The sequence below is a fragment of the Gymnoscopelus microlampas genome, assembly GCF_963454915.1.
Source record: "Gymnoscopelus microlampas genome assembly, chromosome: 22".
NCBI lineage: Eukaryota > Metazoa > Chordata > Actinopteri > Myctophiformes > Myctophidae > Gymnoscopelus > Gymnoscopelus microlampas.
In genome coordinates this window covers 8,754,159-8,768,692 of record NC_139959.1, presented here as the reverse complement: position 1 = coordinate 8,768,692, position 14,534 = coordinate 8,754,159, and the positions used below count along the sequence as shown (strand labels likewise).

General features: G+C 41.9%; 1 protein-coding gene across 1 annotated transcript in view; it reads left to right on the top strand.

Annotated features, from left to right (window-relative positions):
• malrd1 (MAM and LDL receptor class A domain containing 1) overlaps window positions 1-14,534 on the top strand; it is a gene marked incomplete at its 5' end in the record, with an annotated part of 113,797 nt that overhangs the window by 48,440 nt on the left and 50,823 nt on the right. The window contains 3 exons of the mRNA XM_084048744.1: window positions 7,682-7,862; window positions 12,644-12,769; window positions 14,038-14,199. Of these exons, the coding sequence (XP_083904870.1) occupies window positions 7,682-7,862; window positions 12,644-12,769; window positions 14,038-14,199 (469 nt within the window). The remainder of the gene's footprint in view (window positions 1-7,681; window positions 7,863-12,643; window positions 12,770-14,037; window positions 14,200-14,534) is intronic.

Below are 14,534 nucleotides of genomic sequence, written 5' to 3'. Positions count from 1 at the left end.
TCAATTTGAATCTGGTCTCCCATGAGCAAAGCAGATTATGAAGAACAAATTCTATATTTCTCCAGAGGAGATCAACAGTGTTTCCTTTTATATTGTTCTGGGATGTTTGCCGCAATTTATAGATATGCCCTTTTTTCAAATTAACTAAATGGAACCAATAAATTGCAACAATATTCAAGGTGGATCAAGGCTAGCCTTTATTGTGTCCCTCAAATTAGTCTTGGGGTTTGGAGAGAACACAGATGGCATACTGTAGCAGCACAGATTCTCTCCATACACATCTGCATAGATTAAAGTCCCTTAGTCGCCACGACTGATTTCTCATAATGCGTCACAGATAGGCTAGTTTTGGTTATTATTATTAAGATTAGAGCATTTGAAGTGGTCAAACTAGCAATATGTTCACAAGCATGTTCCATAAAACCCTGATGGCCTCGGATATTTAATAAAAGCAAAGCGTAAAGCCTCAATCTGTGATTGCTTCATCTGGTTGGCGGTACGTAGAACAGCAGGAACAATATTACTAAAACATCATCATTTTACATATTGTGTAAATTGTTTAGGAATCCCCTTTCATACTGTTTCACAAATCGCACATTATAGGACTTGGCCATACAACATTTTTCAGTCAGTTTTTCCGTTTTTATTTAGCTTTATTCCATCCATCTGTATATGTAATACAAGAGATAGTTAACATTCAGTAGCGCACACAGGTCCATATACACCAGAACATGCACACCAAGAATTTTGCCTGATGCTCTATTTAGATGCCCTACAACACAAGGTATTGCACGTTCCCCCAGTAAAAGCCATAATGTACCCCCTTCCCCCAATGTGTTGTGCATACTGCCAGTAGGCCAAAGAAGTAAAGTAGTAGGCCAAATAAGTCAAGTATTTTGTGAATTCATAATCTCAGATTCACATTTTGGCCTATCTACCGATCATCCATCCATCCATCCATCCATCCGTCCATCCATCCATCCATCCATCCATCCATCCATCCATCCATCCATCCACCCACCTATCTGTAGTCAGGTTTTATTTATTATGCACTTTAGTCACATTATTGTATTATGCAGAGGAGTCATATATCATGCACCTTATGCCTCTCCTCTCTCTCTATGAGATGACTCTATCTTTTTAACTGCAATGATGAGCCTGCACAACTAAGAATTTCACCCACCTCACTTGTAATGTGATGTGACAATAAAGATTGATTCTGAGGTGGCGTAGGTCAATGGTTCCCAAACCTTTTGGCTAGAGACACAAAACAGAACAGAAACAGAAATCTCCCTGGGACCCAAAACAAGTGAATGCTTTGTGAGCTCGTAGATCTGCTATTTTCACTACTTATTTTAATGGAATTATTGTTTGTATTTTTTTCTTATTATCATTATTATTTTTTTAATTTAGAGGCCAATCATTTTTTACCCCTTTTTCTCCCCAATTTAGTCGTTATGCCAATTGATTCCTCCCCACACAATTTCTCTGTTGTCACTGCTGTTGTATCCTACTGACTCACCTGCCAGTGAGGAGCCCCCACCGGGAGGACGTAGAGCCTTCGTCCTACTCCTCCCGCCCAACACTCCCCGCTGACAGGTGCCGCCCCAGTCCGTAGGAGTACGTGCAATGACCAATTAGGGCTGTGAATCGTTTGCTATCTCACGATAGCAAACGATTCAAATGCGATTTTTTCCGATTCGATTCAAAAACGATTCTCGATTCTAAACGATTCTTGATTCAAAACATAGGATACATTTATGTAACTTTTATAATTGTAAAGGTTTTATCAACTGATAATAATGTAAACACACAAAGGTAAATCGATTCGGAATCGTCCAACATGAGAATCGCGATTCGTATTCGAATCGATTTTTTCCGACACCCCTATGACCAATATCACCCCACCCCTCACCCGGCTTCCCTCCCCCAAACACGGGCCAATTGTGTTTGTGTAGACGCTTGACAAACCTCCGTGGTGGTGGTAGGCAGTAACTTTTACCACTGCGCCACCCAAGTGCCCTATATTATATATAATATAATATTGTATTATTTGTGTTTATGCAATTCTCTGACATTTATTTCTTTCAGAAGTTTTTACATTTTAATATTTGTTTTGTATTTTGAAAAGATATTTAGCCGCGAGACTCGCGACCCATAAAAGGGGTCCCGACCCAGTGTTTGGGAAACACTGGCGTAGGTAGCAGTTGCAGCAGTAGTAGCCGACCCCAGACTTCTCTCTCCATGACCACATTATCCAGCACTGACTGGGGGGATCCTGAAAGGTTCCCTGGCCAGCAGGTTCCCTGCCCCGTGGCTTCCTCCTCCCAGCTGGACGAGGTGCCTGGAAAAACCTCCCTGGGGAGGCGACCAGGAGGCATCCTTACCAGATGCTCGAACCACATTAACTGGCTGCTTTCTGTAGGCACACTAGGCTCTCCTCCAAATCCCTCACGGATGACTGAGGGAGATGCCAGCCACCCTCCTGGAGATTGGAGAAAACCCAGTTTGGCCGCTTGTAAATCACAACCCATGTGTGTCATCCACCCAGTCTTGCCCAAATATGGAGTTCCACAGTGATGTCATCAACATGACATCATCATAACTTCAGAGATCCACTGGGAAGCCATGCTTTGTTGCCATGTCCGCTTATTATAAGCGACTTTGGGCTTTTTCTGTAAAGTTGCTTATTGGTGGTTGCGTTTTTTTCTGGGCTTGTTTCTAAAGTTGCTTATTTAGGCTTGCTTTCACATTTTTGTATTATTATTGAAACCAGTAGTTTTCAAATATTTTCATGTCCTGGACCCTCAAATCAATTATGGATTTGTCCCTAACCCCCATCTGAAAAAGGTTTGTGCCACGGAGCCCTGAACCAGATTTGTGGTGTTAGAATGTTTAAAAAAATATTCCAAATATTCCACATTTTATTTAAAAAAAACGTTTTTGCCTTTAGATCGTCTATTTTCAAATAGCCGATGTATAGGTTTAAACGTGGCCTAGTGGCTTCTTTTGGGAGCTTAGAAAGAACTGGGCCTAGAACTGGTTGCTTATTTCTCTCACAAAATCTGGCAACACTGAAGCCATGCCGTCATTTGCACAGCTCCTCCATCTTGTTCCTCAGGAAAGAAGCATTGCTGCAGATCAGTGATGATAGCGGTGGCTTGTTGCACCTTTTACAATTTAAGCATTTAGCAGACACTCTTAAATCGCGATTTACAGTAAGCAAGGTAAACACGAGGTAATACATCAAATGCAGAACTAGTAATCTAGGGTAAACCAAGAACCTATCATCAGTCTAAAAAACAGTATAAAATCAAAACATTTATAATCTGTAGGCTACATTGAAACTATACACACTAGGATGGTTGGTCAACAAATTAACCTGGCATCTGTCTACATAACATGCTATTTAAATTACATTTTAACCTTTGCATAAGCCTGCAAGGTCGTCAAGGCTAGGGCAGATGCTACGGCAGGTGGAGTCTGAACCTGACCTTTGATGGTGTCAATGTTGAATGCCAGCCCTCCTCCTCCACGGATGCGTGGCCGCCTGTCTTCAGGCTGTTGCAAATGCTCTGGAACACTGTTTCCCAAATAGCCAATCTACAAGAGGTTTGTTTAAGGCTGTGAGGTTGTAGATCGGCTAATCAATGCATAATGCATTTTTGTAAGTTTGGGGGTTTGGGCAGCCCTGCTCTGGAATGTATTCCAGCAGGCGCAGTTCTAGTGCAGCTCATTTCCAGCAGTAGTGATGGAAGAAGTACTCCATTTTTTTACTTAAGTAAAAGTATCAATAACCTATTGTAGAAATAGTCTGTTACAAGTACAAGTTGAGTACATGTAGAGTACATGTACTTAGTTACTTTACACCACTGCACAGCAGGCATTCCCGGCCGCAGACCCGTAGCACCTGGTCAGGATGTTGCTGATGTAATCACGATCAACAGCACTCCAACAGTGTTCTTCCCCATCGTATTATTATTCTTGTTCTCTCATTCACTTTCTTCTGACCAGATAAACTCGCCAGCCTCCAACAAACGTCAACAACGTGCTTGAAAACCTTTGACACATTTGACAGACTTAAACAAACACGCTTGTCTTATCTTTCCCAAGTTGAAAGCAGCGCCGCAACACCGGAAGAGCAAGAAGAATATTACATCATCCCCTCCAATAGAGTAATAGCGCTTTACTCTTTACAGAGACAGGCATAAAAGTAAACAAAGTCAAATTTGTTCTGAATTGAAGGTGAGTCGACAGTAAAACAGCTGCCAATGGCCCCATAAAATGAAAAAGGCCATGAATATAAATTGGATTTCAGCTTAGCAGGACATCCAGTGTACTAAGACATTGGGGGAGATTTCAATGAAATGCGTATTTCATGGTGATTTCAACTTTTGCTCGGATGTCTTTTTCTCCTGGACTGTCATCAGGGTTGATGAAATGAAATTATGTAAATGTATGTTCACTCTTCGCCGTGCACAAAGTGGATTTGGGGTGGCACTGCGTTCGACTGTGAACCCAGGAAATGAATCCACAAATTGAACAAATCAGTGCCTCCATTAATATTGCTCTGAGACAGCGCTTTGCAAGCATCATGCAATCTTTATGGATTCAGCCCTACGCTCTATCTCCCACATGAATGTAGGTTTTAAGTCCTGTTGTAAGACCGCCTATTAACCTATGCTTTAGTCTCACAGTAACAAGATTATTCTAGCCAGGGCTCCATTGGCAACGAAGCTGAGGAGACAGCCTGCACACGGCTTACCCAAGGGTGCCGTTCACAGTACGCTTTCAAACTGCAGAGTGAAACATGACATTGCATGTCCTCTGTTTTGAGCAGATTACACTCTTTAACGCCACTCAGCCCTCTGGCAACTTTTTCCAACTCCTGCTATGAGCTTATATGATATAAGCAGTCTTCTTGGATCGGATGTACAGTATGTGTTCTTCTTGCCAGTGTTGATTTTGACAGCAAATTTTGATTTACGGTAGTTTTAGTCATAGTCTTTTGAATAAAATTCCATTTCGTTTTAGTCATATTCTAGTCATCTGAAAAGTTGTAGTTTCTGTCTAGTTTTAGTTTACTAAATATCATAAGATTATAGTCGACTAAATCTACAGTTGATTTAGTCGACTAAAATGTATTTTGGCGGTGCCTTGATGGCGTCCTAATGGCTGCATGATTATACACTTGGTTTCATTCTGAAAATAGCCGATCTACAAGCTCATATAGCTTGTAGATCTGCTATTTTCAGAGCGCAACACCTGAGTGCAACCAAACATAAAATGACTTGTCTTTTAGTTCTACTGGATCTCTTCTCCACTAGTCCCTCACTAACATTTTAGTCTAGCTTTTATTTGTTGACGAAATGGTCAATATATTTAGTCTTAGTTTTAGTCATCGTGGCTTAGTTTTTATTTAGTTTTTATTTAGTTCTCGGCAGTGAAAAAAGGTAGTCGAAGAACATTTTTCCTCATAGTTTTGGTAGACGAAATCAACACTGCTTCTTGCCCTAGGAGTTGCATTGGCCAGAAAGTTTCACAATTGTTACGGTAGGTTACCTGACGAAGACCAGACAGGTAGAAATGTTGACGTCAATAAAATGCACCGTGGGAGCAGCAAAACTGGTGTGTGGGTAATCATTTCTCTTTTTGGACAATTGTGGGAAATGTATAGCTATAGTAAAACTGAGGCAAGGCACAATGTACATAACACATGCAGTAATTCATTCTGCATGCACAGAGATCACAGGAATGCTTCACCATTAAGCCTCACTGGTCCCGTTTTGGGCCAGGGGCACCATGAAGTTAAGGGTGATTGATAGTTAAATCTACTCCCATCTTATTAAACACTATGGTTTAACCAGGCAGTGCACCTTATTGCATTCTATACTGACTTGAATCTGAAGTGGGTTTTAACGATTGTACCTATCGCCTCAAGTGAGAATGATCGTATTCGTAACGATAGTGTATGTGTTTTTTCTCTCCAAAATTGGTGTCATTTGGAGTCGTATCACAGCCTAAGGTCCGTTCAATCCAAAGTTTGTATTACTCCTCTTCTAGTTTACCTGTTAAGTCACTATTAAGAAGCAAGGCAGAAACAGAGGGTGTGGTGTGTATGCCATGCTTTTTTATGCAGCTTTATACCTCTGCAAAACCAAAGGAGAAAAAAACAGGTGATATTCTATTTCATACAGTATGTGCCTCCGCTAAATTCCATCACTATGGATATGTGAAACCAAACACAATCATCTCTATGATGTTATGATAAGGACTTAGTACATGGCTCATGGTGAACTCCTCCTTTGGCATGGTGCTCAAAGGCTGTGGTGAAAGGCTGGCTTATCCTCCCAAGTGACACATCCTGTTCAAATTCACATTCGATGTTTCAAAGCTTTATTAGTCAATGCCTGGCCAGTAACCATGGGAAAAAAACCAAGAGGTCTTACCAAGCTATGCACATTGGCCTTCCATGTAATATGTTCCACATGTGGCATCAGACCGATGCATTACCAAAACTCCTCGTGGGGAGTTCGGAGACATTTTCACTCTGAAAAGTAAAGCTCAGACTGTATAGAGACTATGATATTATGCTAATGGGTATTTAATGACTGCACTTCTACGGTATTCCCCTGCTACACAGCAGCAAGAAAAAGTCTCTCCCCCTCGTGTTTGTTACTCGTGAGTCGTGACATGTAACTCATTGACACTGACAGTCAACGCTTTTCTTTTATGTTTCTGAAATTAATCAGTGCTGTAGCTTCCAGTGGTGGAAAGTAACTAAGTACATGTACTCAAGTACTGTACTGAAGTATAATTTTGCGTTACTTTTACTTTACTGGAGTATTTCCAATTTTCGATATGTTTTACTTCTACTCCACTACAGCTCAGAGGCAAATATTGTACTTTTTACTCCACTTCAATTATTTGAAAACTTTAGGTACTAGTTACTTTGTAGATTTTTATTATTATTACAAAACATACATTAACCACTTCAACCCTATGTGCATTTCGGCCATTTGATAGCCGCTCTACAAGCTCTTGTAGATCTGCTATTTTCAAAAGATTTTTATACATTTGAAAGCTTATGAAATGGGACATTCTTCATAATGAGTACTTTCTACTTTTGGTACTTTAAGTTCATTTTCATATGAATAATGTTGTCCTTTTACTCAAGTAAATTTTGAATTCCGGACTTTTACTTGTAAACTAGCCTGATTATGTGTCAGGGATTACAAGGGGGAGGGGATTAGAAATTCCCTAAACCAATCCTAAGGGATCCCCATGCCCTTCTCCGGTACAAAATGCATTGTCCAATGAGAGGCAGAGAAGTCCTAGGTTCACATTTACAACTCCAGATCAAGATGCAGTCCACTCAGAGAGTGGGCGGCGTCTATGGTATGGAACCAGGCTACTTGTAAACAGTATTTTAAACAAGTATTTCTACATTGCAGTATTGATACTTTTACTTAAGTAAAAAATTTTTTATACTTTTTCCACCACTGATTTCAAGTGACATTGCTGTTGACATTGTCGGTGTCAACTGGAGCGGTTATGTGCAAATTGGCACCCAATGAGGTTCATGGAAGAAATATGGAATGTCAATTTCAGAGTAAAAATGAACACTCCTCCAGGGTTTGACTTTGCTGTGACTGTTGCTGTTTTGCTTTTTCTCCACCAGACAGAGAATGAGCTGCGGGAAGTATGGAACAAGACGGGCCACCAGGGGGACAGATGGAACCAGGCTGAGATCCCCCTAAGGAAGTTGAGGAACTTTGAGGTGATCTTCGAGGGTGTCCGCTCCAGGGACGTGAGCGGAGGCGCAGCCTTGGACGACCTGGAGTTCATAGATTGCTCCCCCAGTGAGTGTCATGAGCAGAATAAGTATGGAGGGGAGGGGGGGGGGGGGGGCAGTGGATATTCGGCTGTTGGAAGGCATTGGTAAAGGAAACGCTATTAACCCAAACTCGGAAAACTACTGTGTCATTTTATATTTGAACCACTTTAACCATTATTTTGTATTGGCTATTTCAAAAAACAGAAGTTATACACGCTCATAGCATGTAACTTTGTGCCACGCTATGAGCTTGTAGATCTGCTATTTTTGAAAAATCGTGAAAATGTGTGCAAATCTTTGAATATATATATTTTTAAAGCGAAACATTTTTACTCAAATCTTTGCTTCTGGGGGTCCCTGGAACTAAATATTTTGAGATGGGGGGGTCTGCAGCCAAATACATATACTTTGGGGGGTCCTTGACATGAAAAGGCTTGAGTACCACTGATATAACACCATTTTTCAGAAAACGTAGTTAGGATTTAGGAGACATTTGTAGAATCGGCCTCAGGTCTTAATGGGTCACCAAACCCAAGCCTAGACTTGACCTTTCTAACACTGTAAAACCATGTGATTGCCCCCCACCAATAAATGGCGTAGCTCACACACAAGGTCCGATGACTTAATATCCACTAACCCTCCCAAAAGGTGCCGTAGTAAGACCAAACCAATATTGTTGAAAAAATACAAATAAAAAGTAGCCTATTATCATTAGCTAATTTACTTACTTGATTTATTTATTTATGAGTTTACTTTCCTCTGCCTCTACCCTTGTGGTAGTCTCGTCTTTAGATGATTATCTTTGCAGTCTTGTCTTTGAGGAAGGCTGATCTCATTAATGGATCCTGTATTTTGTGAATGGGAGATTAAAAACTTCAGACGGTGCAGGGGAGATAAGTGGTTTAAAAATGAATGGAGCTGTGTCTCACATTTCCCAGACAGATACTGTATGAATAGATAAGGGAAAATAACAATTCCCGTAGAAAACACAACCTATGCAAATCTTTAGCAATGATAATCGCAGGCATTATGTGGCACCTTGGCCCTCGCTTGCATAATGTGGATCAAATTAGAATAAACTGTTGTGTCAGCATTTACTTTCACAGCTCCCTTTTTAATTTGCATTCCTGCTCCATTTAGGTTGACTCTTTGACTCTATCCAATGTCAGTTTTAGTGCACATTCAGTCTGCTAACAGAGGAACAAAGTGAATGTATTATTGATGGGGAATGCATTGTGTTATTGCTTGCGCTAGCACTGGCATCATCTCTCATCATTAAAGCATCACAGTGATATTGTTTGGGGGGCATTAAGGCTTTGGCTGTTGTGCCCTGGGTTACTGGATGTCTGTAATGTTGGTGGCCCAAGTACAGAAGGTCAATGTACAATTGTGATTGCTGCAAGTATTGCACACCAGCCCCGCCTGAAGCCCAGAAGCCTAATATCACCTGTCTGTTTATCAGACCAACAATTGCAGTTGACAGATGCTATTATTAGATACAGCATTTGTGTCATGGGGCAAATGTTCATTGAGCAGGGCCTGGCGAAGCCAAAAAACATGTGGCAACTATCCAGGTTCCAGCCACCAAGATATTGTCTGGAGTCGCTAGAGGCAGCACGGCAGTTGAGTTGCAGCTACAGAGTAAGAAAAAGTACTGTAACATACAGGAATAACATCACAAGAACAGTTGTGTACACCTAATAGCAGTGGCGTATCGAGCCAACAGTGGGCCCCGGCGAGGGGTGGTCACCGCGGCCCTCAACCCCCCGCGGGCGCACGGCTGCCGCTGATGGTGACTAATTAATTTCGGTCAGACTATCAACAATTATGGAAACGCCCAGGCAAAACCTATACATACAATCCGCTTAATATAATAATTAAATGGAGATAGCTAAGCCTATTCATTGTGCTTGCATAACATGGATGAAATAAAATAGTTATTGGAACATTAGCCTACATTTAGGGAGATTTAGCCTTTAGAACAAATTGTCGGTTCTCTGTTTCCTTAACTTTAGAAAAGAAACGAAAAGCAATTTGAGACAGAACAGATCACATAGAAAATAGCCCAAACTGCGCATTTCGGTCTATAAACCAAGAGGACAGCGGCATACTGTACAGTAGTTGCGTGGTCGAGATGAACGCGTACCTGCCGCGATCGTGAACAGAGCAACAGCAGCTCAGCGCAGTCAGGGGAGTCCACGGTAGCCTCGATCTCCAGGCTTTTATTTTGTATTTTTGCTCAAAAATAAGCCCACGGTAACCTCGCTTCTTCTGACTTCCTCCACGTTATTAGCCTACCCTCTCCACTAGAGCTGTTGGGGGGCCCGCAGGTGCTAGCAGCAGCCATCGGGCTACACCAAACCTTTGTCAACTCAACTGTCATTGCATCTCTGTATCTGTATGTATTTATCATTTTATTTTACTGTGTTGGCTGCATCACGGTAGTTAAGCTCCTGCCTAATAGCCTACAGCACTGCAGAACACAGCAAACACACATTCACAGTGTCCATACTGTGTCCCTACCCCAAGCCTTGGCAAAAAAAGAAATGTGATCAAAGAAAGCATAATGACAGTGACATTATGACATCACAGAGAATCCTGATATCGCCACAGTCACAGTGTCAAAGAGAGAGAGAGATAGATACCAATACCAGCAAGTACACACACAGATAATGGAAAGCAAAGCAGACATTCGTACAAATACACATGAACACAAACAAGCAGACAAAGTGCCTGTGCAGAAAGGAATGAAGCTAACACAGATGTGTTCCATTAGGTTGTATATTAATACAAAATAGATTTGTAGTTCTGATCTGCATTCCTGGATTCCAGTTCCACTCTGTCCTTGTTTCGGTAGTCATTTAATTTCTTCATCTCTACGAAGCGCGCGCACGCGCGCACACACACACACACACACACACACACACACACACACACACACACACACACACACACACACACACACACACACACACACACACACACACACACACACACACACACACACACACACACACACACACACACACACACACACACACACTCGCGTAACGGGTATAAACCAGTGCATTCTCTTGATCTCCATCAGCCCTGTTCAGTGTCAAAACAAGGCCAGACAGGAGGAGAGTTCAGTGATTACACTGGAATGCCTTCACTCACTTTTTGTTTACTTCTTCTGTGCTGCTCAAATCCTCTGGTGCCAACTGAAGGCATGTGTTGTTGTACACAGTACTCTTATGATGGACAGCCCTGAGTAAATTATGGTCCATTCCAATAGAAAAGGCTCACAGCTAGATAGAGCAGTCTCATTAAATTGAATGGGTTTATCTTTTATTGTAAATTGTATCTCTCTTGCCCATATTCGGAGCAATGTTTGGTCATAATGCTCATGGTTCCCTCACTGGCCTGGCCCTGTGGTGTGCGTGGGTACGTGCGTGCGTGCGTGCGTGCGTGTGATGAAGATATTCTCATCTTCGTGGTAAGAGTATGCCTTCAAGTGCTGCCAACCAAGCTTAATCTGTCCATCTAGTATCCCAATAAGTATGACTCTTGGTGTCTACAGTACACTATGGACAGCATCAGGTTATAGAGTCTTTGCCATATATTGTCATCCACATTTGATCAAAAACTCCTGTGTGAAAGCAGAAATATTTCAATGCAATGACCCCAATGCATTTGCAAATATAACTTCAAGTACACCGGATGCCATTGTGATTTGATGAGGACTTTTGAACAAAAAATAATAATAATCATTGTATGACTATTAACCGCAGAGAGGTTTTCCTATTGGACGTGCTTTTGCCTCGAGTTTAGAGGAAGCCTCCTAACCAAACAAGTAAAATATCAACCAGCCATTAAGTGTCATGTCATTGCTTTTATATTTGGCAGCATGGGGCATGTCCACAGGCTGCCTGACCATTATGGGGTTGTCCAAATGTAAAGCAAAGCAGCTTCCAAAATATTGCTCAATCTCCGCCATTATAGGCAGCTGCTCTATTTGGAGAAGAAGGTGCTTTTTGTATCCGTAACATAAGGTGTTGGCAAATATGTAATATGGCAGATGGAACTGTACATGTGCCGTATTTACTGTGAATGCAGATAGATAGGTGTGTGTGTGTGTGTGTGTGTGTGTGTGTGTGTGTGTGTGTGTGTGTGTGTGTGTGTGTGTGTGTGTGTGTGTGTGTGTGTGTGTGTGTGTGTGTGTGTGTGTGTGTGTGTGTGTGCGCGCCATAATTGGTAGCCGCCACATATGGCGGAGATGCTGTTACTTATACCCAATTACCCTTAGAGCAGTGGTTCCCAAACTGGGGGTTTGGATTTTGGGGAATGTGCAACATTGTTTTATCACTCAACAGTAAACACACCAACATACAGGATAAGTGTATACAGGTCCAGTATATGTGCACATTTCTAAAGTTTGAATTTAACGACTTTTAAGAACTTTGTTTCAACAAGCTCACAACGCCTTGCAGTGCGAGGCGTTTTGAGCTTGTAGTTCGGTTATTTTCACAATATTTATCTGTGGAACCGAGTCAAACTAAATGTAAATCTTACAATTCCAAATGATTGTCAGGGTGGGGGGTCCCCAGTTAAAATATGATTATTTTGGGGCGTCGTGGCCTGAAAAGTTTGGGAACCCGGGAAGCAATAGAGTACTGAGTGACATGCTTATTGTATCATGAAGACATACAGTATGCCATGATGTTGTGAATGTAACCTTAACTGTACCTTTTGATATTTGTGTCCTTGTATGCTCTCCTTTATGTGGACATGAATAAATAGTTAAAATGTGTGTGTGTTTTACAGGTGTGGTGCCAGCCAGTTGTCCTGCTGTCTCAGACTTTGTGTGTCAGAGTGGTGACTGCATTGAGTCGTACCTGGTGTGTGACAACAAGCCTGACTGCACTGACGAATCAGACGAGATAGATTGCAGTGAGTAGAGATGGAGGATTAAAGAGACTCCCTAAAAACGAGGTGCTTCGCCATAGTGTTGTGAGCCTGACGCAATGTTCTCATCGGCTTGCATTGGGGTCATCTGCAATACTAAGCTAGCTATGTTGCATACGTTTCATATACTGTATATATTCAAGTTCTACATTATATCGTTGCTGTCAGGCCAGTCTTGTGTAGCCAGACAACTATTCCACAATCTTCGAATGCTATATAGAAGTGCTTGTCGACGCATGAGGCCATTGTCTGACGAACCTCAAGGCCTCTCTGTCGGCAGCATGCCTGCCTGCTTGTTCAGAAGCATGTACTGCTACGTTCTGATAACCTGCCTGGTTGTTCAGAAGCATGCACTGCGTTCTGATTACCTGCCTAGTTGTTCAGAAACATGCACTGCTACGTTCTGATAACCTGCCTGGTTGTTCAGAAGCATCCACTGCGTTCTGATAACCTGTCTGGTTGTTCAGAAGCATGCACTGCGTTCTGATAACCTGTCTGGTTGTTCAGAAGCATCCACTGCGTTCTGATAACCTGTCTGGTTGTTCAGAAGCATGCACTGCGTTCTGATAACCTGCCTTGTTGTTCAGAAGCATGCACTGCGTTCTGATAACATGTCTGGTTGTTCAGAAGCATGCACTGCGTTCTGATAACCTGCCTTGTTGTTCAGAAGCATGCACTGCGTTCTGATAACCTGCCTGGTTGTTCAGAAACATGCGCTGCTACAGTACGTTCTGATAACCACACCAGTGGTGGAAGAAGTACTCAGATATTTTATCTAAGTTAAAGTAGCAGTACCACTATGTAGAAATACTGCAAGTAAAAATCCTATTGTAAATGTTTTACAAGTACACAAGTATTGACATCAGAAAGTATACTCATTATGCAGAATGTCCCATTTTACAAGGTTTAAAAATGTGTTAAAATCATTCAAAAACAGCAGATCTACAAGCTTGTATAAGCTTAGATTTTCTAAGACAATGTATAAAATTGGGCTTAATTGGTTAACAAATGTTGTGTAATCTTAATCTACAAAGTAACTCTTAAATTTAACTATAGTGGAGTAAAAAGTAAAATCTTGCCTCTGAGTTGAGAAAAACACAGCATTACGTCCTGTCGACCATATTCACATGGCGACTCCCCGCGCCAAGTATGACGTAAGAGCAGAATGGCCGCCGTTTTATAATGGTCAGTGGAAACAGCTGTCCAACAGGAGTCATGCTGGTTGTCTCTCTCATGCTGTCCTTCCACTCCAGATTACATCGTGAGCCTGCCAGGTGCGTGTAGCTTCAACATGCCAGAGGACCAGTGGGAGGACACCTGCCAGCTGTCACAGAACACTGACGATGACTGTGACTGGACGATAGGTCAGATGACCCAGACACCAGGAGCTGGACCCCATGTTGACCACAGCCCTGGTCAGTACCGCTAGACCAGTTCACTGAACAATGTCGAGCCAAGCTGTACACAGGATAAGGATACAATACTGGCCTGGATGCATCAGAATACACACACAAACACAAACACACACGTGCATGCACATGCGCACACACACACACACACACACACACACACACACACACACACACACACACACACACACACACACACACACACACACACACACACACACACACACACACACACACACACACACACTATCATTAACTAACTATCATTGCCATTATCATCATTTAAAATGAATGTCATTTCATCCCATGTATACACATGAGTATTACCTAATTTGTTTCAC